The sequence below is a fragment of the Staurois parvus genome, unplaced genomic scaffold, assembly GCF_062004578.1.
Source record: "Staurois parvus isolate SC_StPar_1 unplaced genomic scaffold, SC_StPar_1.0 ptg000335l, whole genome shotgun sequence".
Lineage (NCBI taxonomy): Eukaryota > Metazoa > Chordata > Amphibia > Anura > Ranidae > Staurois > Staurois parvus.
The window spans coordinates 1,375,025-1,402,161 of record NW_028318131.1 but is presented as its reverse complement, the minus strand read 5'-3'; the positions used below and the strand labels follow the sequence as shown (position 1 = coordinate 1,402,161).

Sequence of the window (27,137 nt, the reverse complement as noted above, 5' to 3'; positions counted from 1 at the left end):
CGTCTGATGGTATAGCTTTTCAGGCTGCTAGAAAGGTCCCAGATAAAGTGCACTTGAGATCACTACACCTGGGACAGGAGATGGCGCTACAAAGGAAGCATCAGCATATGCAGCTCCTGCTTTCTCCATTGCCGCCTGCTGTCTCCGCTGCTGGCTCAATGCACTCTGATGCTCTAGGATGGTGGATCAGCAAGCCCATATTGCGATCAATGTGTTGCCCACCCCAGGCATGTGCTTCCCTGGTTTGAGATTGAGGGCCCCATCAGACGGCTCCGAGGGCCCCATCAGAGGGCTCCAAAGGCCCCATCAGAGGGCTCCAAAGGCCCCATAGGCCACATCAGAGGGCTCCAAAGGCCCCATCAGAGGGCTCCAAAGGCCCCATCAGAGGGCTCCAAAGGCCCCATCAGAGGGCTCCAAAGGCCCCATCAGAGGGCTCCAAAGGCCCCATCAGAGGGCTCCAAAGGCCCCATCAGAGGGCTCCAAAGGCCCCATCAGAGGGCTCCAAAGGCCCCATCAGAGGGCTCCAAAGGCCCCATCAGAGGGCTCCAAAGGCCCCATCAGAGGGCTCCAAAGGCCCCATCAGAGGGCTCCAAAGGCCCCATCAGAGGGCTCCAAAGGCCACATCAGAGGGCTCCAAAGGCCACATCAGAGGGCTCCAAAGGCCACATCAGAGGGCTCCAAAGGCCACATCAGAGGGCTCCAAAGGCCACATCAGAGGGCTCCAAAGGCCACATCAGAGGGCTCCAAAGGCCACATCAGAGGGCTCCAAAGGCCACATCAGAGGGCTCCAAAGGCCACATCAGAGGGCTCCAAAGGCCACATCAGAGGGCTCCAAAGGCCACATCAGAGGGCTCCAAAGGCCACATCAGAGGGCTCCAAAGGCCACATCAGAGGGCTCCAAAGGCCACATCAGAGGGCTCCAAAGGCCACATCAGAGGGCTCCAAAGGCCACATCAGAGGGCTCCAAAGGCCACATCAGAGGGCTCCAAAAGCCACATCAGAGGGCTCCGAGGGCTGCAAGTTGACCACCCCGATTTAAAGTGTAACAGGCTGTTTCATGAACCTCTACCAGAAAATAGGACTGCAAACATGATGGCTTACATCGATCCTGGCACTCCATTCCTCCAGAGAAACGCGCTGGCCTAAAGCCAAGACTTGGCGCCCGATATCGTCACACACAGGGGTCGTGCCTTAGAAAGAAAAATCAGAACACTTATAACGCGGTTCTTTTGTTGTGCATATTTCTCTCCACCCATCATATCTTACATACCATCTAGTTGGGCCACTAGAGCATGTTTCAGTGCCTTCTTCGCCCGGGCCACTTCACCGTCGGTTGTGCTAGTGCAAAGACGCATCCTGCAAATTTAAAGTTCGAATAATCTTTAGTATGACAGAGGACACAGCCCTTGTTCATGTATGCAGATATTCGGGATAAACGGTCACGGTCATAAGGAATGCATTTAGAAAAATTTACAGCAGGAATTATTGAAAGCAAAAAAATAACCAAAAAAGTGAATCTTCTTTTAAGGTCTCATTCACATGGGTGCAGGGGCGGACTGACAACTCGTGGGGCCCCCGGACAATAGGGGATCATGGGGCCCCTGTGTCCTTGCCCAAACTCAAAAAAGCCTATGAAAAAAGGTACCAGGGGCATCTCATGGGGCCCCCTACTGACCCCGGGCCCTCGGACAGTGCCCGAGTTTCCAAATGGTCAGTCCGCCCCTGCATGGGTGTATTTAAGCATGTGAGGGTAGTAGTTGTGTAATGTGCAATCACGTGCAGGAAGTCCCATTCACGTCAACTGGGATGCAGTGGCTGCAGGGACACAAACGTGACTCCTAATTTGACATCTGTGTGGGTGTGTCCCCCCCAAACTGTGTTCGGGGACAAACCCAGACCCAAATGGATGTAAAATTGGGAACAGTGGCTGTGCCTGTGCAACTGCTGCATCTCAATGGACATGAATGGGACTGCCTGCGTGCAGATGCACTTTATACCTCTACATCCTGTGCAGGCAAAAACACGACCTCCATTCCATGGGGGTACACTTAAAGTGACAGTAATGTCTGCTTCTTCATTTACAGCTACAGGTCAGCCTATAATAAAGCTGACCTGCAGCTACAGTAAGCAGCTGGTGATGTCACCGGCGCATGCGCACTGTGCTCTGATTGGATAGTGCTGTCCAGGTGTGCTGCAGGCTGTGACTCCCATGTACTAGAATTATTGCTCTTATTCTGGTGTGTGCGGCGATATGTGATGTGTATTGCAATCGACGTTTTCATGCATAGGTGCCCCAGCTTGTGCTTTATGTTCGTACGTGCGTGCGTGCGTATATGTGGGGGTGGGGTGGTATGTGCTTGGGTATAACTCATTTTTTACAATAAAAAAAAACTTTTTCATCACATAGGGGACAAAGTCCCCTCAACCTCTGGAACATTTCCAAAATCTGCCCCTTCCTGACCAATGACACCACAAATCAACTTATTAATGCCTTGGTTATATCCCGCCTCGATTACTGCAACTCCCTCCTCACTGGTCTACCGTTACACAGGCTATCCCCCCTTCAATTTATTATGAATGCTGCTGCTAGACTCATCCACCTTACCGACCGATCAGCGACTGCTGCTAGACTCATCCACCTTACCGACCGATCAGCGACTGCTGCTAGACTCATCCACCTTACCGACCGATCAGCGACTGCTGCTAGACTCATCCACCTTACCGACCGATCAGCGACTGCTGCTAGACTCATCCACCTTACCGACCGATCAGCGACTGCTGCTAGACTCATCCACCTTACCGACCGATCAGCGACTGCTGCTAGACTCATCCACCTTACCGACCGATCAGCGACTGCTGCTAGACCCATCCACCTTACAAACCGATCAGCGACTGCTGCTAGACCCATCCACCTTACCGACCGATCAGCGACTGCTGCTAGACTCATCCACCTTACCGACCGATCAGCGACTGCTGCTAGACTCATCCACCTTACCGACCGATCAGCGACTGCTGCTAGACTCATCCACCTTACCGACCGATCAGCGACTGCTGCTAGACTCATCCACCTTACCAACTGATCAGCGGCTGCTGCTAGACTCATCCACCTTACCGACCGATCAGCGACTGCTGCTAGACTCATCCACCTTACCGACCGATCAGCGACTGCTGCCCCTCTCTGCCAATCCCGCCACTGGCTTCCACTAACCCAACGTATAAAATTCAAAATACTAACCACAGCTTACAAAGCCATCCACAACACTACCCCCAGCTACATCACCAATCTCATCCGCAGATACCGCCCAAATCGCCCACTCCGCTCCTCCCATGATATCCTCCTCTCTAGCTCCCTCATCACCTCCTCCCACGCTTGCCTCCAGGACTTCTCCAGAGCCTCTCCCATCCTCTGGAACTCCCTACCACAGCATGTCCGGTCAGCCCCCACCCTGTCTGCCTTTAGGAGATCTTTGAAAACTCACTTCTTCAGGGAAGCCTACCCCACCTCCACCTAAGAACTGTACTTGAATCACCTCCGCCAGATCATCCCCCGCAGCTAAAACCTTTTGTATCACCTCCCCCTTCCTTTAGATTGTAAGCTCCACGAGCCGGGCCCTCCTATTCCTTCTGTACTGAAATGTACTGTAATTGTACTGTCTCCCTTATATTGTAAAGCGCTGAGCAAACTGTTGGCGCTATATAAATCCTGTATAATAGTAATATTAATAAATGTGATGATTTTTTGGTGACAGGTTCTCTTTATTGAGGCATCCAGGGTCTAAAAGACCCTGCATGTCTCCCCTGTACTACACTGAATGTAATGCAGTGCACATCATTCTTTCCCAGCTTCCATGGCCATGAAACTCTCAAGGTTGACCCGGAAGTGAGATAACGTTCTTCCAGATCAGGACAAGAAGGGGAGCGGAAGTGAACGGTCTCCTCCCTCCCCTCTGACGGCGGCGAGCCGGTCCCAGGCCTGGCCAGAGCCCGGGAGACCTCACGTCGGGCGATAGGAATCGAACATCCCTGTGTTGACATTGTTTTACCAGACAGGAGACGGGGGGCAAAGCTCCAATGGCAACACAGACAGAAATAGAAATGGCTTTTTTTTAGTAGCATAGGGGAACCCGTCATTTTTATTCTCGTTTGTCCCACAAGATTGCAAGTTGCAGCTTTCCCCTCACTTCCTATCTGATGAAAGCATTATCAAGACAGGAAGAAGGGGGACATTATTTAATGGACCAGACAGTTCTCATCCTTCTCCATACTATCCAGAAGTATAAAGAAAGGTTTTTTGGTTTACATACACTAACATCTGAGTTAAAGCAGAGCTCCACCCAATAGGGGAAGTTTCCGCTTTAAGCCTTTGCCCCCCGCTCCCCATTAAGGATTGGTACCTTTGGGGACGGGTACTCAAATTTGACAGGTACCCCCTCCCACTTCCGCTGCAATCGCCTAAGGCGATCGGAAGCGGAAGTTGTCCTCCCCCTATAGTCTTCTGGGACACGTGACAGGTCCCAGAAGACTACAGGCTCATTCGCAAAGCGCAGCGCGTCTCGCACATGCGCAGTGTGCAACTGGCTATGAATCCATAAGCTGTCACAGCCGGGTGCCCACACTAAAGATGCCGGTGCCAGGGAGAGAAGACGGCCGGTGAAACCAGCCATGATGAGGACACCGCTGGACCGAGGGACAGGTAAGTGGCTGCATTTTAAAAGTCAGTAGGTACAGTTTTTGTAGCTGCTGACTTTTTTTTCAGCTGGAACTCCGTTTTAAAGACCATGCCAGCCAGCTCTAGAATGTAGAAAGTTGACGTCAAGTTGGTAGCTTTGGCCAGCACACATGAAGCCTTACCATCTCTGCTAGGAGTTTTTGGAGGAAGTGTTCTGTATGACTGAGGAAGGCTTCACCATTTGAATTCTGCAGTGCAGTATTTGCAAGAAGGAGGGAACCTGCTTACATACCATTCTGCCTGAGCAATGTGCAGCATGTCCTCGATATTGTTTTTATCGGTTACCAAGTACATCCCCAGAAGCCCGGTGTCTGAGTAGCAGATATTGAATGGCTGGAAACTCTGGCAAAGTTTGAACTCTGCTGCAGCCCGACCCACATTGCTGGACAGGTTCTAAAAATGTGAAGAGAATTTAGTGTAGAAAGGAAAACAAACCTCAGATCATAAAACTTACACACTGGCTCTAAAATCTTAACCTGGAATGCTTTGTTAGCCTAACTTGGGCAGTCACAGGCAGTCTAAAAGCTGAACTGCAGCCTTCCCTTTAGTCTTGCACAGTTCAGGCTCGTCTTCTGCATTGAAATGGCTTACGCAAAATTCACTGAACGTCTCACAGTGTGCATTAGAAGCTGCAGCATGTCAGATACAGCCTGCTTCATTTCCTGATTGCCGGACATCCAACATCTAAGCCAGGGGTGTCAAACTGCAGCCCTCCAGCTGTTGTGAAACTACAAGTCCCATGAGGCATTGCAAGGCTGACAGTTACAAGCATGACTCCCAAAGGATGAGGCATGATGGGATTTGTAGTTCAACAGCAGCCTCTCTCAGATCCCACCTGGTCCCAGTGCCACGTGTCCCTTCTTCAGTCTCTTTTTCCAGATCGGGGGGCGTTGCTGCCCCCCTGAAAAATGCCGCCCTAGGCAAATGCCTTGTGGTAAATACTCCCCTGGTCTAATTGTCATTACAAGATACTATAATTGTTGAATTTTTTGTTTGCATTCGGAGTCAGATTGTATTACGCATTGCAGACTGATCAACTATGTTAATTACAATTATTATTATTATACAGTATTTATAAAGCGCCAATAGTTCGCTCAGCGCTGTACATTACAAAGGGGGACAGAACATGTGACAGAACAATACCAATACAATGCAAAACATGAGGGGATTGAGGGATTGAGGGCCCTGCTCTTTGGAGCTTACAATCTAGGAACAATTGTTTGGATATTAATGGCACATTAAGTTGCAGTTGTCTCCCATGCAGGAGGACATGTACCCTGGATATAGTTTCGCATGGCAGTACACTTTGAACCCAATGCATTGTGCTGTACATTACATAATGGGGTTTGCTGCTCCCTTTTTATGTTGTGCTGTACACTACACACTCCGGGTCACTGCACTTCTTCAGGGGTGTCAAACTGGCGGCCCTCCACCTGTTGTAAAACTACAAGTCCCATGAGGCACTGCAAGGCTGACAATTATAAGCATGACTGCCAAAGCCTGAGGCATGATGGGACCTGTAGTTCAACAGCTAGAGGGCCGCAGTTTGACACCTGTAATCCAAGCTCCCCCCCACCACAACATGACTGTCCCAGGCCCACCTCTTTCATTCACTGGATTTAAGTTTTAACAGTTGGAGGCTCAGCATCACTTAGGTAGGTTCGCATGCAAAAGCAGTCTGCCTAGAATGCCTACGCCTTCAGATTTCCATACACCAATCAATGCGTTTTCATAACTCCTCCCAAGAGCCAGCACACTGCTTATATCAGGGCCAATGGCTCTTGAGAGCTGTACTGAGACAAAAGATTTCAACTAAGACAACAGCCACTAGAACAAGGGACACTTTGCATTCAAAGTGCTGTTGCATGTGCAGACTAAAATCCAATTTCCACACGATTACAACGCATTTTCACTGAGTGAGCAGCATGGTCACCCCATTACAGAAGTGGAACAACAGATCTACTGACAGGATCAACAGGTAATAAAACTATACTATTCCCTCAGCTCAGTGGTTTATTTCAAAAGAGTCCTGGATTGTTTCTTAGATACACAGAATATAACTGGATATAACATTTATAGGGAAAGTTGATCCAGGGAATATCTGATTGCCTCTCGGGGGATCAGGAAGGAATTTTTTTTCCCTGCAGGAGCACATTGGATCGTGCTTTGCTGTTTTTTTTTGCCTTCCTCTGGATCAACTGTGGGTATAGGATTATAACTTTTTTTTTTTTTTAAAGGTTGAACTGGATGGACTTTTGTCTTTTTTCAGCCAGACTAACTATGTAACTATTGGGGGTCTCCGAAAAAAACAAAAAAACACTGCTCTGTTTATTATAGTAGCAGACTGCAGCATTTGTCCTTTCCCCATAGTTCTGCTTCAAAGTAGACTTTAAATATGAATCCCTTTAGATATACCGAGGATCAGGGCCCTCCTATCCCTCTTGTATTGAACTGTATTGTTGCTGTATTGTCTCCTGTTATATTTTAAAGCGCTGAGCAAACTGTTGGCGCCATATAAATCCTGTATAATAATAATATATAAATCCTGTATAATAATAATAATATATATATATATATATAAAAATCCTGTATAATAATATATAAATCCTGTATAATAATAATAATATATAAATCCTGTATAATAATAATAATAATAATATATATATAAATCCTGTATAATAATAATAATAATAATAATATATATATAAATCCTGTATAATAATAATAATAATATATATATATATATATATATATAAATCCTGTATAATATATATATATAAATCCTGTATAATAATAATAATATATAAATCCTGTATAATAATAATAATATATAAATCCTGTATAATAATAATAATAATAATATATAAATCCTGTATAATAATAATAATATATAAATCCTGTATAATAATAATAATATATAAATCCTGTATAATAATAATATATAAATCCTGTTTAATAATAATAATATATATATAAATCCTGTATAATAATAATATATAAATCCTGTATAATAATAATAATAATAATAAAAAATAAATCCTGTATAATAATAATAAATAAATCATGTATAATAATAATAATAATATATAAATCCTGTATAATAATAATATATAAATCCTGTATAATAATAATAATAATAATAATAAATAAATCATGTATAATAATAATAATAATAATATATAAATCCTGTATAATAATAATATATAAATCCTGTATAATAAATAAATCCTGTATAATATATATATATATATATATATATATATATATATATATATATAAATCCTGTATAATAATAATATATATAAATCCTGTATAATAATAATAATATATATATATATATATATATATAAATCCTGTATAATTATATATATATATATATATATATATATATATATATATAAATCCTGTATAATAATAATAATATATAAATCCTGTATAATAATAATAATAATATATAAATTCTGTATAATAATAATATATATATACAAATCCTGTATAATAATAATAATATATATATACAAATCCTGTATAATAATAATAATATATAAATCCTGTATAATACTGCCAAAAACAGTTTGGGTAAGTCATACAGTTCTTCTAGGCGATATTCCATCGCTAATCAATTAAATAAAAAAGGAAAAAAACATTACAGCTTATTATAAAACCGGTATGTTGAGTCTTACCTTGCCTCCGCCATAAGTAACATCGTAGCTGCTAATAATAGTATTGGCCAAAGCCAAAGCCACGTTATCCTTGCTGTTCCACCCAGGCCCTTCTACAGCAAGAGTAATGTGAGCCAGAGGTAGGTCGTCATTGCGGGCAGAGAGCTGGAAGGAGAAGAAAATGTTAAAAGGATATGACCAGACATTACCCTAGCCTTCATTATACACATGCAGATCTCTATATTGACTATCAACAGCTGGAAAGTCAAACACTTGGGGCCCAGACTAGGTGCTTTGTTACCACGTTACACAAGGCCGCCCTGCAGTATCAAAACAACAGCGGCTGCGCACCAGAGATGTTCATAACCCAACAGTGCCCACCCTCAGGCCCACCCCACTGACACATTTTACCCTGATTGGGCTTAACCAAGTGAGACCCCATCCAGCACCTGTTAAACCCCTGACTGAGGGAGGGCATAGCAGGGACCTGGAGCAGAGCTTAATTATACAAGTTAAAAATGGAACTAAACCCACCGATTAACCGTTTAAAAAAAAATGGGTACAGGCATATTGGGAATGGCAACAGTCACAGTTGCTTGCGTGTGCAACCAAAAATGATCAAACTATCAAATGTCTAGTGTCATGACTGATCACATGTGCAGTACTTTGACAGTTGAAGATCAAACAGAGGTTAAGATGGCAGCTCCCTTGGCTGAGAAGGAGGTTTAGTTCTGCTTTGAAGGCAGCTGGCTCATTTTGAATAATGAACTTTAATGCATTGGTAAAAAAAAAAAAAAAAAAAAAAAAAACACACCACACACAACACAACCATTTTCACTGTGCAACTCTAGGCTGCCATGAAAAAAAAAACAACAAAACAAACAGGAAAAAAAACAAAAAACACACAAAAAAAAAACAAATAAAACAGAAAAAAAAAAAGTGCATTAACCTAACCCACCCTTCATACACCTACCTTGATCTGACAGCCATGGTTGCACGGTCTGATTACATTCAGTGGTACTGTCCTGATAATGCATTTATTTCAGGTACTTATATAGCGCCGTCAGTCTACGCAGCACTTTACATATATATTGTACATCCACATCAGTCCCTAACCCTCAAGGGGTGTACAATCTAAGGTCCCTAACCCTCAAGGGGCGTACAATCTAAGGTCCCTAACCCTCAAGGGGCGTACAATCTAAGGTCCCTAACTTACATTCATACACATATTAGGGCCAATTTAGACAGGATCCAAATAACCTACCAGCATGTCTTTGGAGTGTGGGAGGAAACCGGAGTACCGGAGGAAACCCACACAGGCACAGGGAGAACATGCAAACTCCAGGCAGGAGGTGCCGTGGCTGGGATTCGAACCAACGACCCTAGTGCTGCCAGGCGGAAGTGCTAACCATTTAGCCACTGTGCTGCACATTGAAGCGCCCCGATATTCTATGGAGCGGTGTCTGGTGGCCAAACACCATCAGAGAGGGTCCCAAAGAAGTCCCTGAGATTGTAATGCACAGGCACAACCAGGACAGAAAAGACTTGGTCAAGAGATATAAAATACAGCTATCAGATTGAGGCAAGTATGCACTTGTAGAGGGGAAGGGTGGGTTAGATTAGATCAGGGAAAAAAAAAAAAAAAAAAAAAAAAAAAAAAGAGGCAAAAAAGGATAGGTGCGTGCACCTATCCAAGTGAGAATGGTCCCTAAGAAGCCTATTCAAAGAGGTGACCCAAAGCAAGCCAAGTGTCACACACATTTGTAAAGGTAAAAAAAAAAATAAAAATCGCTTTTACTAAGTCAACAAACTTGTATAGGAATGCAAAATTCGCTTAAAGCAAACAAGTCTGCATAACTCACTTTCAACAGTTCAAAATGCAGGTCAGGATGTCAAGTGCACTTGTTAAAATTCTGAATAATCTGAGAAGCATCTCAAACTGATGCCAAAAGCACATGCCCTCGATGTCAATGTGCTGGTAGGTTTTCTTTTTTTTTTTTTTTAACCACCTCCCGTCCAGCTGTTGTATATAAACAGCTGGACAGTGGCAGTGCAGGGTCGGCCTCCCTGCCCCCTGCTTGTGTACGCTCCCTGGGAGCGCGCAGCTCCGCGATCCAGTGCCCGTTGTGTTGTGACCACCGATCGTCGTATGGGACCTCTGTGCGAAGTCCCGATCATGTGATCACTGATTGGCCAATCAGTGATTACATGCAGAGAAGTAAGCAAGATGTCACTTCCTAACATCATTGCTTACTACCTGTGAATGATCACAGAGGTCACATGGTACAAGGCTATTCACAACAGCCTTGTACCATGTGACAAGCTGTGACCAATCACAGCTCACACAGTAGTTCTCAATGGCTGCAAGAATGCAGTCAGAGAGAAGGAGAAATGATTGCTTTTACAGCTTTTATGGGTGTAAAAGCAATCAGTGTAAAAAAAAAAAAAAAAAAAATCTTCATCACCCCCACAAGTAGTACAGTCTCACCATAAACATAAATAATAATATAAAAAATATATAAAAAAGTTTAAAAATTATAAATTTTTGGTTATAAACTAATTTGGGTCTTTTTTTTTTACTAAAGATAACGGAATAAATTTTGGCCAAGATTTATGATGAAATATTATTTATTTGCAAAATGTTATAAAGAAAAACACTTTTTTTCCAAATATTTGGACTATTTCATTTACATAGCAAAAAAATAAAAATCCCAGTGGTGAATAAATACCAGCAAAATAAAGCTTTATCTGTCTCAAAAAAATGCTAAACAATTCATATGGGTACAGTGTTGCATGACCGCGCAATTGTCATTCAAAGTGTGATAGCACTGAAAGCTGAAAATTGGACTGGAAGGGGGTGAAAGTGTCCGGACTGCAAGGGGGTGAAAGTGTCCGGACTTGAAATGGTTAAATCACAGTAAAGGAATAAGGCTTCTCTAGAAATTGGGCCCCAAGTGTTGGAGTGTGAAGGATTCTGTATGACAATGTTTTACTTACTACGCTTCCAGTAAACCTGCATGGGGCCAGCACTGGAATAGCGTCCTTCTCATACTCTGCGGATAAACCGCCGAAGTGTCGCTGAGCGAGCTCACACAACTCCTTGTGGTTAATTCCTGATAGGAAAGAGTAAGATTTTAGAAGCAGTTTGGCCGCCATCTCTAGATGATCACATTGCAGGTCTACAGTGACAACCTTGATTCTAGTTCTGCTTTGTGTAACGGTTAGGCTTTGTTCACACAATACGTGCAGAAAAACATGCGGATTTCACTTCCAGGGACAACCGTTTACATGCGTTTCAGTGAGTTTTGTACACGGTGCAGATTCCTGCACAGAAAAATTCTGCAAGTGATACTAGTGTTGTGGAGTGAACAGAGCACACAGAACGGTTTTCTTTGTGCCCTTGCAGAACACATGCAGGAAAAAAACTCAGGTCTCTGCACCATGGTGTGAACCGGCCTCACTGGTCCTTCACTCAGCCTTTAACTGGACAGTGAAAAGAGAAGCAGAAGACTGAGAAGATCATCAACGTCATTCTGCTCCTATCGGCATGCCCTTTGGTGACACATGAGCACCGCAGCACAACTGGCCTTGTTCTGCATCTCCTATCAATCTAAGCACTGCTCAACACAAGCTGCAAGATGCTGATAAGCCAAAATTCTGGTACTGCTTGCATTAACCTCCCTAGCAGTCTGATTATGTCCATATTTCTGTGCTCAAAGCGGTACATTTTTTTTGCATGGAAATATGTATTTTTTTATTGTAGGCCTGTAATTTGTAGGAATAACTCACTGAAATCTGTCCGAACGAGAGTCTAGTAAACATCCCGGGTATGATAAAATTTGAAACAGGAAATCATAAATTATAATTTAATAAATACTCATAAAAAATAATAAAATAATAAATTCAAATCAAAAACACTGAAATGTGAAAGAGCGCCAAGTTCGCACATCGCTGAGCAAAGTCGCAGAATCGTTTTCAGTGTCTGATGAGGAATTTCCCCCACGAATCATTATCACTCAATTCTGCAAGTGGTTCTGATTTACTATCGCTGTTCTCTAGCCGGTCTAAAACCGACTTTGACCTAAAGGGACGCTTTTTGGACGCCATGGACGTTTCTCAGTTTCCAGGCAGAAAGAACAGTAACAATGCAGGCAGGGCGCCGGACAAAGCACTCGGGACACAATGTATGTGAAATGGTTTGATACAGGAATGTTATACTATGTGATTTTAGTGTATTTAGTGAATGTCACTTTTTGTCATTTTTAAATTTCTCGCCGTTCCGTCCCCCGTACATCCCAATGTCGCAGGGGACGGAACCCAGAAGACAGATGCCGGCATCCGCTGGAGGACATTGCCGGGGACACTGCAGGGGGGACATCGCGGGAGCGCAGGACAAGGTAAGTGAAGAACAGATCCCGGAGCAGTGCCGCATGGTAAGCCCGAGTGTAGCTCAGGGTTACCGCTTTTGGTACTGAAACTTTACCCCGAGCTGCACTCGGGAATACCGCCAGGGAGGCTACAAAAAAAAAAAAAAAAAAAAATTTAAATGATTTATTATCGAGTACAGAGCTGCATTACATTGGTGCTTTTTACATTTGCCTGAAGATTAGCTACAATATGTAGTGTGATTGCAAGACATTACCTCCAGCTGCTGCCAGCACCATGCGCGGTCCTTTGTAATGCAGGTTGACGTATTCAAGCAGATCAGCCCGTGTAAGCCTCCTATAAAATATTTAACATTTGTTATATATCAAAATACATAAAATATCAAAATATTTGATATCGCAATATGATTTATGGTAACCAGATGTGCTTTAAAGTGGAGTTCCACTTGACCTATCAAAAAAATAAAGTCAGCAGCTGCAAAAACTGTAGCTGCTGACTTTTAAAAAACAGCCACTTACCTGTCCCTCGGTCCCGTGGTGTGTCACCCGCAGCCCGTTTCACCAGCCGTCCTGTATTCCAGGAGACCGACATCTTCAGTGTGGGCACCCGGCTGTGACAGCTTGCGGCTTCATAGCCGGGTACCCACTGCGCATGCGCGAGTAGCGCTGCGCTTCGTGAACGGTCCTGTAGTCTTCTGGGACCTGTCACGTGTCCCACAAAACTACAGGGAGGGAGGACACTTTCCGCTTCCGATCACCTAAATTGCGGGAGGGGCGAAACGCATTGACGCAATTTCCAGTCCACACATCCGACGTCTGACGTCACTTCCGGTGAGTGTAGCGCACGCCAGGTGGTGCGTTCCAGCAGCCATTTTTGAGGGATTTATACTGGTCTTCTGCTGTTCCTCTGCTCTTACTGGCTTGTATTGATGTGAGAATCCTGGATTTTGTGGCTGTTTGCTGGTTCTTAATATCAGGCTGGCGTTGGCCTAAATAAATGCGCCTTTTACAAGTTGGAAAAATGTGAGTGGCCTGGATTCTGTCTTCTGTTATAATATCTATCTGGCAATATTACACTATATAAGTTTTTTCCTCCGATATGGTGGAGTAAACAAGGATACCACGGTGAGGACCTGGGAGAAGATACATACCTGGTGGGGCAGGCTACTATTCATCTGATGCAAAGAGGGTTTAGGATTCCCCAAAAATCCTTAAAGGATTTTCATTCACCAAAATCTGGTGAGTGTATTTGATGTTGGTGTGCACGGGTGATAGGTGGAAGTTTCCTAAAAGCATTTGGAATCCTCAGCTTTCATCACAAGTGGTTTTGGGGTGTCTTTCCTGAAGACTTTTTGACAGAGATATGCGCCAATGATTATTCGACATTTATGTTTTGTGATTCACTAAATTTGTATGAAGGTCTATTTTGCGCTGTTTCATTTATAAATATTATTTGTGTTTTCACATTTTCTGCACAGCAGCAATTTAGAAGAGGAATACACATATTTTGTACATGGCACTTTTTTGTTGGCGCAGAAATATTATATTTTTTGTTATGATTGGTCACAGCTTGTCACATGGCACAAGGCTGTTGTGAATGGGCTTGTACCATGTAACCTCTGTGATCATTCACAGATTTCACACGTAGTAAGCAATAATGTCACAAGTGACATCTTGCTTACTACTCTGCATGTGATCACTGACTGGCCAATCAGTGATCACATGATCGGGACCTCGCACAGAGGTCCCCTATGACGATAGGTGTTACACTGTGTCTGGAGGACACAGCGGGCACCGGATCGCAGTGCTGCGCGCTCCCAGGAAGCGCACAAGCAGGGGGCAGGGAGGACGTTTATAAATGGCCACCCGCCCCTGCACTGCCACCATCTGGCCGTTTATATACACACGGGGACGGGGCACTTTAAACTTTTTTTTTTACATTGTCCCTTTAAAAAAAAAAAAAAAAAAAAATGTATTAACTTTTTTTCCTATCACAAGGAATGCAATCTTCTGATTGCTGGTGAAATGCTTTCCAGGCTCAAAAACAACAAGAAAAAAAAAAAAAAGGGGCATTTATATATTTATTAAGTGAACTTATCCTTTAATATGGAAAGACAGAAGATTGCTCAGCCACTCACTTGGCATTTTCTGAAGTTCCCAGAACACTTTTGCTGAGAGGAGTTCCCTGATAGCTTGTCGCATGCAGGTAATCAAAAGTCACATCTTGCAAGTTATTCTCAATTTCCAGCATCTCCTGCATCAAGACTTGTCTGGCCTTCTCCACCTGAGCATCCTCCAAACTGTTATTCTGAACCACATCAGCCAGGATCTCCACCGCTGAAAGCCAAAAATAAAAAAATTAAAAAAAAATTACATAAATATTACACACACTAAGGCCGGCCATACATTATACAATTTTCTTGAGATTTTTACTTTAGATTTACCAAAAACCATATAATAGGAGGTTAAACGTGAACAACACTTTCAGTTGTATCCAATCAGGCCGGCCCTTGCGCTACACAGTTGAAAGGAAATTGGGCAGAAAATTGTATAGTGTATGGCCAGCCTTAGCTCAATTACTTAAAGTGCGATTGATCTTTGTAAGCCTATTACAATGAATGGGTTTTTCTTTAGTTATGGAAGGGTTAAAACCGCTATACATTTATTGTTTGCTATTAGTGTCCTGCTGAGGAGACTTAATTTCCTGCTCTGCAGACACGACAGAAGTCAGAATATGGGTGGAACATGTAGCATGGAAACTACTAAGCAACTTATCCCCTCCCTGGTTAGATCTCGCCCTGACTATTGTAACTCCCTCCTCATTGGCCGACCTCATTGCAGGTTATCCCCTCTTCAGTCATGAATGCTGCTGCCAGACTCATCCCCCTTACTAACCGTTCTGTATCTGCCACCCCTCTCTGCCAATCCCTCCACTGGCCTCCACCCCTGTGCCAATTCCTCCACTGGCCTCCACCCCTCTCTGCCAATCCCTCCACTGGCCTCCACTCAGTGTCCTCCATCCCTCTCTGCCAATCCCTCCACTGGCCTCCATTCCGTGTCCTCCACCCCTCTCTGCCAATCCCTCCACTGGTCTCTACTCAGTGTCCTCCATCCCTCTCTGCCAATCCCTCCACTGGCCTCCACTCAGTGTCCTCCATCCCTCTCTGCCAATCCCTCCACTGGCCTCCACTCAGTGTCCTCCACCCCTCTCTGCCAATCCCTCCACTGGCCTCCATTCCGTGTCCTCCACCCCTCTCTGCCAATCCCTCCACTGGCCTCCACTCAGTGTCCTCCACCCCTCTCTGCCAATCCCTCCACTGGCTTCCCATTGCCCAACGGATAAAATTCAAAACAATAACGTATAAAGCAATTTATAACTCCGCCCCAAATTACTTCACCAATCTGGTCTCCAAATATCACCCAAACCGTCCTCTCTGCTCCTCCCATGACCTCCCTCCTGTTCTCTAGCTCCCTTGTCTCCTCCTCCCATGCTCATCTCCAGGACTCTCCACCCCAATTTATCAGACTATCGCCTACTCTGCTCACTTTTAGGCGATTTCAGAAAACCTCTCTCTTCAGGGAAGCCTATCCTGCCCTCAGCTAATAACGGAATCTTCTATTCCTCCTACCAGTCCATCCCCCACAGTTACTACCTTTTGTACCACTAGCCCCTCCCTCTTAGATTGTAAGCTCCCAGGATCAGGGCCCTCCTATCCCTCTTGTATTGAACTGTATTGTTGCTGTATTGTCTCCCGTTATATTGTAAAGTGCTGAGCAAACTGTTGGCGCCACAAATCCTGTATAATAATAATATAATAATGTTCCAAAAAGGTGAACTTCAACCACATCCTAAGCCAGACAGGTGATGCATGTAATTCCTGATTATGTATAAAAGCTTAGACAGAATCAGCAGCATCACCTCTGATGTGGGAAAAAGCAATGATAATTCAGGCTTCTGTCCCTTGCAGAGAGCGCTGCTATTATATTTGACATGAAAAAGTCTTGTGGTTGCAACAATGTATCCATTTCAGATACAGATGTTTTTATTTGGATACATTGTTGCAACCGCAAGACTTTTCATATCAAATATAATAGGGGACAGGAATTCTTTTTCTTCTTGCAGGTCACGGCTCATGTGCAGATTTTTTATTGGTAAAACGATCGGCCGATTTGCCTATCATTGCAGGGAAAATCGGCCGATTTTTTTCCAACTTTACCGATAAAAAAAAAAATGTGCCAAAACCCGAAAAACGGACGACCAATTAACCCACTAACGGAGCGAACATCGGCCAATTTTCGACCTGTCTATGGCCTGCATAACACGCAGTTCTCACCTTTAGGAAGATCTTTGGACTGGGCTTTAATGTAGATGGCAGTCTGCTCACGTGTGGTGTACGTGCTTAAATGGGCACCCATACTCTCCACCTCCTGCTCCAATGCAGCTTGGGGACGCTTCTTGGTACCCTGAGGGAGGAAGAAAAATGGTGAAAAAAAAAAAAGGATGCAATTTTCAACAGAGTAAACAGCTCATGTACTGCACTTTTACTCACAGAAAATTGAGAGAACTATAAAGTCTGCCAATGATAACCTTCAAAAAAATATCTAACTGGCTGACTCTGGCCTCGCCATCTAACTGGCTGACTCTGGCCTCGCCATCTAACTGGCTGACTCTGGCCTCGCCATCTAACTGGCTGACTCTGGCCTCGCCATCTAACTGGCTGACTCTGGCCTCGCCATCTTTTTGGCCAGTGAAGTCCAGGTGGAGGGGACACCCCCCAAGTACAGATTTGCTTCAGCCCCAGGCCATTTCTGGTACAGTTTAAATTTTAAAATCTGTACTTTTTGCTAGAACCCCCCAAAACATTTTTTTTTAAGAGCAGAAGCCCTAGAGAATAAATTGGTGGTTTTTGCATATATTTTTTTTTAATGTCACACAGTATTTGCACAGCGGTTTTTCAAACAATATCTTTGGGGAAAAAAAAAATACAAAAAAAAAAACACTTTGACAAACTAATTTTACTATTCATAGGTGAGGTTTTAAAAGCCTTTGCAGACTACCACTTTAGATTTACAGTGGAGGTCTGGGGATAGGATTACTGCCCATGATCTGACGTTTGCGGTGATACCTCATGTGTGGGATGATTGTCGCTTGTGTGCATGTGGGACGAATGCGTGCATTTGCCTTGTCGCACAATCATGGGGGCACATTTAATTTTTTTTAATTATATTACGCTGTTGCTTTAATTTTTTTATTATATTTTTACACTGTCGCTTTAATTTTATTATATTTTACACTGTCGCTTTAATATTTTTATTATATTTTTACACTGTCGCTTTAATTTTATTATATTTTACACTGTCGCTTTAATTTTTTTATTATATTTTTACATTGTCGCTTTAATTTTTTCATTTTTATTATATTTTTAAACTGTCGCTTTATTTTTTATTATATGTTTACACTGTCGCTTTAATTTTAATATTTTTATTATATTTTTACACTGTTGCTTTAATTTTTTTATTTTTATTATATTTTTAAACTGTCGCTTTATTTTTATTATATTTTTACACTGTCGCTTTAATTTTATTTTTATTATATTTTTACACTGTAATTTTATTTTTATTATATTTTTACACGGTCGCTTTAATTTTTTTTTTTTTTAAAAAACATCCCCAGTGACAGCAATAGGTATGTAACAAGTACTCCTTTATGGAGGGATCTGGCGTCTATAAGACCCCAAATCCCTTCTCTGCACTTGAAAGCATTCCAGACACCAAGATGGGTGCTTAATGCTTTCAGATTTTTTATAACTGTGCCGAAAATTTCTGAGTAACCCAAAAGTGATGTCAGGTCACCACTTCAGGTTTACAATAAGGGAGAGAAGATCAAAGCGGATTCCGACTTTGTTCAGCTGGTGGGACGTGTCAGCTGGTTGCTCAGGACTCCAGGTGGGATGGGAGATCCCAAGAGAGCAGCAGAAGGTGGAGAAACATCCCCTCCCATTGCAATCAATCAAAACAAAAAGACAAAAAAAAGACAAAAAAGACAAAAAGAAAAAAAAAAGCAAAAAAAAAAACCTAAAAAACACAAAAAACAAAACTAAGAAACAAAATAACCACCAAAAAAAAAAAAACCCCAAAAAAACAAACAAAAAACCTACAAAAACTAAAAACACAAAAAACAAAACAAAAAAAAAAAGAAGGAGCATACCACACACAAGGTACCAGGGTGGTGCCTGCAGCTATCACTCTGGTATAACCACCAAAAGTCCAGTGATGTATGGGGACATCACTGGTCTGGAAGTGGTTAAAGGCCTATGCAGTCAAAGGGCCTCAGTCAAAGGGGCTGCAGTGTATAAAAAAAAAAAAAAAAAAAAAAATAGAATATGTTTACTTATATAAAAATTGTCATACCCTGTAGGCCATTTGCACCCCCATAAATGCCTAATCACAAGGCTCCCAGACAGCAGTTCCCGATCCTGTCAAGAACCTCCAGCTGTTGGGACAGGAGCGCTCCCATTCAGATCCTCATGCATGCACAGTAAGACTGGCCATACATTATACAATTTTCTTTAGAAAATTGCTTTAGATTTACCAAAAACCAGATAATAGGAGGTCAAACCTAAACAACACTTTCAATTGTATCCAATCAGGCGGGTCCTTGCACTACATAGCTGAAGGTAAATCTAAAGGAAATCGGGCAGAAATTGAACAGAAAATTGTATAGTGTATGGCCAGCCTAAGGCTGTGTCTTCACAGCAGAGATTCTCTAGTCTCACATCCACACCAGGATATTCACACTGCTGTAGCCCCCTTCTAGCTCTGGGATACAACAAAATGGCTACAAGCCTCCTTCGCGGAGGACAACTAGATAATCATTTTCTCTGTACCTGAAGGGGGTTTGGAGGCCATTTTGGTGGAAGTGTGGGACGGGAGATTCTTTGCTGCAACGTGGGAGAGCACACTGTACATGAATGGGAATTTGGACAAGGAGGAGCACTTGCGTTCAAAGGCTGGAGTGTTCTAGCAACAGCCATGGCGAGCTATCCATGGGATCTTTTCAGCCAGGCTTCTTGGAGAGGTGCAAATGGTCTAAAGGTATGATATTTACATTCGAAAATATTTGTAAAAGCGGCAGTTTTATATCATCTCCTGTGGCCTCACTGCTGCATAGTCTATTTTCTTCAAAAGGGGAACCCTTGTCTTTAACCCCTTCGCGCCGGCGCCTCCCGGCCCTTTAAGAGTTTCAGAAGCCGGGGCGGGGTTTAGGGTCATGTGACCACCGTGATTCGCCGTCACGGCAGTCACATAATCGGGAGAGGTCCTAATCGAAAGAGGAGATTGGGACCTTCCCATGAGTACCAGACGTGTGCTGGGAGTGCGCAGGGCGTGCGCGCTCAACACGTTCTTTTTTAATAGAACGCAATTGCGCGGCCGCTTGGCGTCTAGGCACAGACGCCGGGAGGCCGGACAATTGCGTTCGGCCGGCGTGAAGAGGTTAATAACATTGGACCTACAAATAATAAAACACGCAGCAAACAGAATATAAATTCCTAATTCTAACAGTTTTAAAGTCATGTTGTGTTCATACCGCGCAGATTATCTCACCTTAAATGCCAAATGTTCGAGAAAGTATGCAGCACCGTTATTTTTTGGATATTCATAGCGGCTGCCAGCATTGATCCATACACCAACCTAAAGACATTATGGAAGAAGCAGTATTAAGGAAATATTCTTTGTTGTATAACTTATATCATCTTAGGCAGATATTACAGTATTAGTAACCTAAAATATGAGTAAGGTTTCAGATAGGGAAAGACAAAAAAAGGAAAGGAGGAAGAGAGAGAAAAGAGAGGGAAGCGAGGAGAGAGAGAGGGAAGCGAGGAGAGAAGAGGGGAGAGAGAGGGAAGCGAGGAGAGAAGAGGGGAGAGAGAGAGAAGCGAGGAGAGAAGAGGGGAGAGAAGCGAGGAGAGAAGAGGGGAGGGAGAGAGAAGCGAGGAGAGAAGAGGGGAGGGGGAGGGGGAGAGAGAGAAGCGAGGAGAGAAGAGGGGAGGGGGGAGGGAGAGAGAGAGAGAGAGAGAGAAGAAAGAAAAAGAAAAGAAAGAGAAAAGAAAAAAAAAAAGAAAAAAAAGAGAAAGAAAGAAAAATAAAGAAAAAGGAAAGGAAAAGAAGAGGAAAATAAAGAAAAAGGAAAGGAAAAGAAAAAGGAAAGGAAAAGAAAAAGGAAAGGAAAAGAAAAAGGAAAGGAAAAGAAAAAGGAAAGGAAAAGAAAAAGGAAAGGAAAAGAAAAAGGAAAGGAAAAGAAAAAGGAAAGGAAAAGAAAAAGGAAAGGAAAAGAAAAAGGAAAGGAAAAGAAAAAGGAAAGGAAAAGAAAAAGGAAAGGAAAAGAAAAAGGAAAGGAAAAGAAAAAGGAAAGGAAAGGAAAGGAAAAGAAAGGAAAGGAAAAGAAAGGAAAGGAAAAGAAAGGAAAAGAAAGGAAAAGGAAAAGAAAGGAAAGGAAAAGGAAAAGAAAAAGAAGAAAAAGAAAGAAAAAGAAAAGGAAAGGAAAAGGAAAAGAAAGAAAAAGAAAAAGAAAGGAAAAGAAAAAAGGAAAAGAAAAGAAAGAAAAAGAAAAGAAAGAAAAAGAAAGGAAAAGAAAAAAGGAAAAGAAAAGAAAAAAAAACAAACCAAAAAACGAGAATGAAAAAAAGGAAAAAAGGAAAAAAACCCAGGACTAGTGGGTTTCTAGAGTTTTTTTTAGCTGTAAAAATGCTCTAACGCTGAATAACGTAGCAAAACGCCGCAAACTGAAAATGCAGAAAAATGTGGGAAAATACTGTTAATCGTGGCTAAACGCTAATACAAAAACACTACAATAAAGCTAAAAAAAAGCTTTTCTGGATGGGATTTTTTTTGGCTGGAAAAAAAACAAAAAAAAAAAAACAGGACTAGTGGGTTTCTAGAGGAGTTTTTTTAGCTGTAAAAACGCTCTGCAGCTGAAAAAAGCGGGAAAATGATGCTAATCGCGGCAAAACACCGCTAAACGCTAATGCAAAAACACTAAAAAAAGCTGAAAAACTCACGTTTTTAAATGTGACTTTACAAAGTTAACGTTACCAGCGTTCCGTGTGCATGAAGCCTTACAGACACTTTAAATGCAACAGTATGCATCAGGGTAGACACTAAAGCCTGTCAGACCACTAGAGACTAGTGAAGTGAACATAAAGAAGACACATTAACCACCTCCCGTCCGGCCCATGTATATAAACAGCCGGATGGTGGCAGTGCAGGGTCTGGTGGCCATTTATAAACGTCCTCCCTGCTCCCTGTTTGTGTGCGCTCCTTGGGAGTGCACAGCACCGCGATCCGGTGCCCACTGTGTCCGTTGTACAGGACCTCTGTGTGAGGTCCCGATCAAGTGATCACTGATTGGCCAATCAGTGATCACATGAATAGTAAGCAAGATGTCACTTCTGATATCATTGCTTACGTGTGAAATCTCTGAATGATCACAGAGGTCACATGGTACAAGGCTATTCACAACAGCTTTGTACCATGTGACAAGCTGTGACCAATCACAGCTCTCACAGTAGTTCTCAATGTCTGCAAGAATGCAGCCAGAGAGAAGGAGAAATGATTACTTGTACAGCCTTTATGGGTGTAAAAGCAATCAGTGTAAAAAAAAATTTTCATCATCCCCCACAAGTAGTACAGTGTCATCATGGTGTCACTATTACAGTATGTAAAAATAAAAAACAAATGATAATATAAAAAAAAAAAAAAAAATTAAAAAAAAAATAAAACTAGAAAGATTATAATTTTGGTTATAAACTAATTTGGGTTTGTTTTACTAAAAAGATAACTGAATAAATTTTGGCCAAGATTTATGAGGAAAGATTACTTATTTGCAAAATTTTATAAGAAAAACAAGAAAATTGGCCTGGACAGGAAGGGGGGGGGAAGTGTCCGGACTGGAGGGGGGGGGGAGAAAGTGTCCGGACCGGAAAGGGGGGGGGGGGGGGGGGAGAAAGTGTCCGGACCGGAAAGGGGGGGGGGGGGAAAGTGTCCGGACCGGAAGGGGGGGGAAAGTGTCCGGACCGGAAGGGGGGGGAAAGTGTCCGGACCGGAAGGGGGGGGAAAGTGTCCGGACCGGAAGGGGGGGGAAAGTGTCCGGACCGGAAGGGGGGGGAAAGTGTCCGGACCGGAAGGGGGGGGAAAGTGTCCGGACCGGAAGGGGGGGGGAAGTGTCCGGACCGGAAGGGGGGGGGAAGTGTCCGGACCGGAAGGGGGGGGGAAGTGTCCGGACCGGAAGGGGGGGGGGAAGTGTCCGGACCGGAAGGGGGGGGAAAGTGTCCGGACCGGAAGGGGGGGGAAAGTGTCCGGACCGGAAGGGGGGGGGAAGTGTCCGGACCGGAAGGGGGGGGGAAGTGTCCGGACCGGAAGGGGGGGGGAAGTGTCCGGACTGGAAGGGGGGGGGAAGTGTCCGGACTGGAAGGGGGGGGGAAGTGTCCGGACTGGAAGGGGGGGGAAAGTGTCCGGACTGGAAGGGGGGGGAAAGTGTCCGGACTGGAAGGGGGGGGGAAAGTGTCCGGACTGGAAGGGGGGGGAAAGTGTCCGGACTGGAAGGGGGGGGGAAGTGTCCGGACTGGAAGGGGGGGGAAAGTGTCCGGACTGGAAGGGGGGGAAAGTGTCCGGACTGGAAGGGGGGGGAAAGTGTCCGGACTGGAAGGGGGGGGAAAGTGTCCGGACTGGAAGGGGGGGGAAAGTGTCCGGACTGGAAGGGGGGGGGAAGTGTCCGGACTGGAAGGGGGGGGGAAGTGTCCGGACTGGAAGGGGGGGGGAAGTGTCCGGACTGGAAGGGGGGGGAAAGTGTCCGGACTGGAAGGGGGGGGGGAAGTGTCCGGACTGGAAGGGGGGGGAAAGTGTCCGGACTGGAAGGGGGGGGAAAGTGTCCGGACTGGAAGGGGGGGGAAAGTGTCCGGACTGGAAGGGGGGGGAAAGTGTCCGGACTGGAAGGGGGGGGAAAGTGTCCGGACTGGAAGGGGGGGGAAAGTGTCCGGACTGGAAGGGGGGGGAAAGTGTCCGGACTGGAAGGGGGGGGAAAGTGTCCGGACTGGAAGGGGGGGGGAAGTGTCCGGACTGGAAGGGGGGGGGAAGTGTCCGGACTGGAAGGGGGGGGGAAGTGTCCGGACTGGAAGGGGGGGGGGGGGGAAGTGTCCGGACTGGAAGGGGGGGGGGGGGGAAGTGTCCGGACTGGAAGGGGGGGGGAAAGTGTCCGGACTGGAAGGGGGGGGGAAAGTGTCCGGACTGGAAGGGGGGGAAAGTGTCCGGACTGGAAGTGGTTAAATTGCACAGCACCTAGTTATCCCGATTGGAGCTCAGCCTTCTGTATAACTGACAGGTGCCCTTTGCTACTTACTGTGCAGGTTGGCTGGCCGGACTCTTCAGAGGCGACACGCAGTCCATTGTCCAGGGAGGTGATCTGAGTATCGGGAATGTTACTTAAAGCCTGTGCATAGGACACGACACTTCGGCTGCCCTTCACACCCAACACGGAGGGCTGTAGAAAACATACAAGGAACAAGTGAAAACAAATACAAACCAAAGCAAATATCTCCCAGGAACTATATTCGCTGTTCTCCACAAATGTAAAGACGTATGTAGGGTCTGGGGTACAACTCCAGGAAGAAAACATTATCCTCGTCTTGGATAAAGTGGGGAAGGGTTGGAACCGCGAGTTTATTCCTGTTGTGTCCTTGTTGGGGAGATTTCTATTCCCTGTCCTGGTAATCACATGGTGAGGAGAAATTTCCACACCAGCAAGATGGCGACAAAAAACTGACCCTGCCCAAGACAAGAAAAAGACAAGTGTTGGTAGGCTCAACTACCAACTCCATTTTGGGTGAAAGAAATGTGGACTGGCCTATGTGAACCCAAGACACCATCAGCCAAGAACATACCACCGGTCCTGAGTGCCCGGATAGCACAGGAACCTCTTCACAGGAGCCACATTCCAAGCAACAGACACTACTTCTGATCTTTGGGCACCCCAAGGGCTGAATATGTTCTGCTGGTCCCAGTCCAACTGTTCAGCCTTTGTGGTGCATAGCTGTGGGACTGGTGCCAACAGTACCTACTCAGCTTTTCAGGTGCACAGGGGCTGGCAGTAGCGCCTTGGTTGTTGCATCTGGGCCAGCAGTAGCTAGACAGCCTTTGGGGTACACAGGGGCCAGTGGTAGTGCCTCAGCTGTTGGATTGGGGTCACCAGTGACTGTTCAGTGGTAGGGACAGTGGAAGTTCCTCTGCTACCATTCCACAGACTGGGGTCACCAGTGACTGTTCAGTGGTCGGGACAGTGGAAGCTCCTCTGCTACCATTCCACAGACTGGGGCCACCAGTGACTGTTCAGTGGTCGGGACATTGGAAGTTCCTCTGCTACCATTCCACAGACTGGGGTCACCAGTGACTGTTCAGTGGTCGGGACAGTGGAAGCTCCTCTGCTACCATTCCACAGACTGGGGTCACCAGTGACTGTTCAGTGGTCGGGACAGTGGAAGCTCCTCTGCTACCATTCCACAGACTGGGGTCACCAGTGACTGTTCAGTGGTCGGGACAGTGGAAGTTCCTCTACTACCATTCCACAGCCTGGGGTCACCAGTGACTGTTCAGTGGTCGGGACATTGGAAGCTCCTCTGCTACCATTCCACAGACTGGGGTCACCAGTGACTGTTCAGTGGTCGGGACATTGGAAGTTCCTCTGCTACCATTCCACAGACTGGGGTCACCAGTGACTGTTCAGTGGTCGGGACAGTGGAAGCTCCTCTGCTACCATTCCACAGACTGGGGTCACCAGTGACTGTTCAGTGGTCGGGACATTGGAAGCTCCTCTGCTACCATTCCACAGTCTGGGGTCACCAGTGACTGCTCAGTGGTCGGGACATTGGAAGTTCCTCTGCTACCATTCCACAGACTGGGGTCACCAGTGACTGTTCAGTGGTCGGGACAGTGGAAGCTCCTCTGCTACCATTCCACAGACTGGGGTCACCAGTGACTGTTCAGATTTTGGGTTCGCAGGGGCCAGTGATAGCTCCATGGTTGCTGCAGTGAGGCCAACAGTAGCTAGTCAGCCTTTGGGGTACACAGGGGCCAGTGGTAGCTCCTCAGTTGTTGGATTGGGGCCACCAGTAACCATTCAGTGGTTGGCACAGTGGAAGCTCCTCTGCTACCGCTCCACAGACTGGGGTCACCAGCGGTTCGCATGAACGGAGTGCGATTCTGATGCGGTGCGGAATTTAGAGCAGTTTCAGTGCACCTCATCAGAATCGCACCCCGTTCATGCGAACCGATGCGGGTGTGTATGTTAACACCCCGAAAGCGGTCTGCAAAAATGCGGTGCGATGTGCAGAATGGGATCACATAGGTGTGGCTACCCATGCGATGGGATTCTAGTGCGGACCCAAGAAAAAGGGTCCTGCATGTTTTTGGAGCAGATGTGGTGCCGTTAAGAGCTGTACAAATTATACGGCTCCAATGGCACCGCACACAAATCGTGTGGGATTTGCACAGGAATGCGGTGCGGTTGCTGAACGAATCACATGCGATGTACCGCATCACATGTATGTGAACCCAGGCTGAAGGGTTCCTGGTGGAGGAGCTAAGGCCGGCCCCCGAGGAACCCCAAAGCTTCTTACAGGTGGTACCAATCCAACACATGAAGGGCTACCCCCACGCCAAAGGCTGATGAGGTCCTGTCCGCCCCCCGACAACAATCATGTAGATGCCCCCAGGCACCCCAAAACATGGATTATTGGTGGCCCCCAGTGTGGCCCCTGTGCTCCTCCACAACCAATGGGTGACCACAGCCCCCCCCCCCACCCCATCTGAGGAGACACCCCCCCCCCCGACATCTGAGGAGGCCCCCCCCGACCTAATCCAACACCCAGGAAACTACAGATATGAGAGAAGAACTACAAGTCCCAGCCCACCATACTCACCACCAGGACACTCAGCATTCCTCCATGCGTTACATGTCTCCTCATCCGGGAACATTTCCTGTCATGCCATCACACACTGGGGCCCTCACCTCCACTCCGTAGGGGCCCCAGCCGCCCTCCAGTGTCCCCGCACCGGGTGACCTTCACACCTCCCCGGCCTCCCGCCTCCTCCGCACCTCACCGCCCGAACCCGCACTTCCCGCTATTTCCTTTCCTCCCCCACCCCCGTGTTTTCCCGTACCCGGCCTCTCCACTCACCGCCCGCCCGCTCAGCAGGGCTCTGGCCGCCGCTGCTCCCCCGGCTCTGCACACGGACGCCGCCATCTTCCAGGTGACAGTGAGACGGACAGACGCATGCGCGGACGGATGACGGGATGGCGCGCAGCTAAGA

General features: G+C 45.4%; 1 protein-coding gene across 1 annotated transcript in view; it reads right to left on the bottom strand.

The window, feature by feature from the left end:
* The window catches only part of UQCRC1 (ubiquinol-cytochrome c reductase core protein 1), a 32,650-nt gene extending 5,513 nt beyond the window's left edge, over positions 1-27,137 (bottom strand). The window contains exons 1-11 of the mRNA XM_089684076.1: positions 27,005-27,137; positions 24,172-24,312; positions 20,382-20,468; positions 17,111-17,240; positions 14,915-15,113; positions 13,034-13,113; positions 11,389-11,504; positions 8,413-8,556; positions 4,962-5,122; positions 1,271-1,356; positions 1,102-1,190 (exon numbers count right to left, since the gene is read on the bottom strand). Coding sequence (XP_089540202.1) covers positions 1,102-1,190; positions 1,271-1,356; positions 4,962-5,122; positions 8,413-8,556; positions 11,389-11,504; positions 13,034-13,113; positions 14,915-15,113; positions 17,111-17,240; positions 20,382-20,468; positions 24,172-24,312; positions 27,005-27,070 — 1,299 coding nt within the window. The 5' untranslated portion in view covers positions 27,071-27,137. The remainder of the gene's footprint in view (positions 1-1,101; positions 1,191-1,270; positions 1,357-4,961; positions 5,123-8,412; positions 8,557-11,388; positions 11,505-13,033; positions 13,114-14,914; positions 15,114-17,110; positions 17,241-20,381; positions 20,469-24,171; positions 24,313-27,004) is intronic.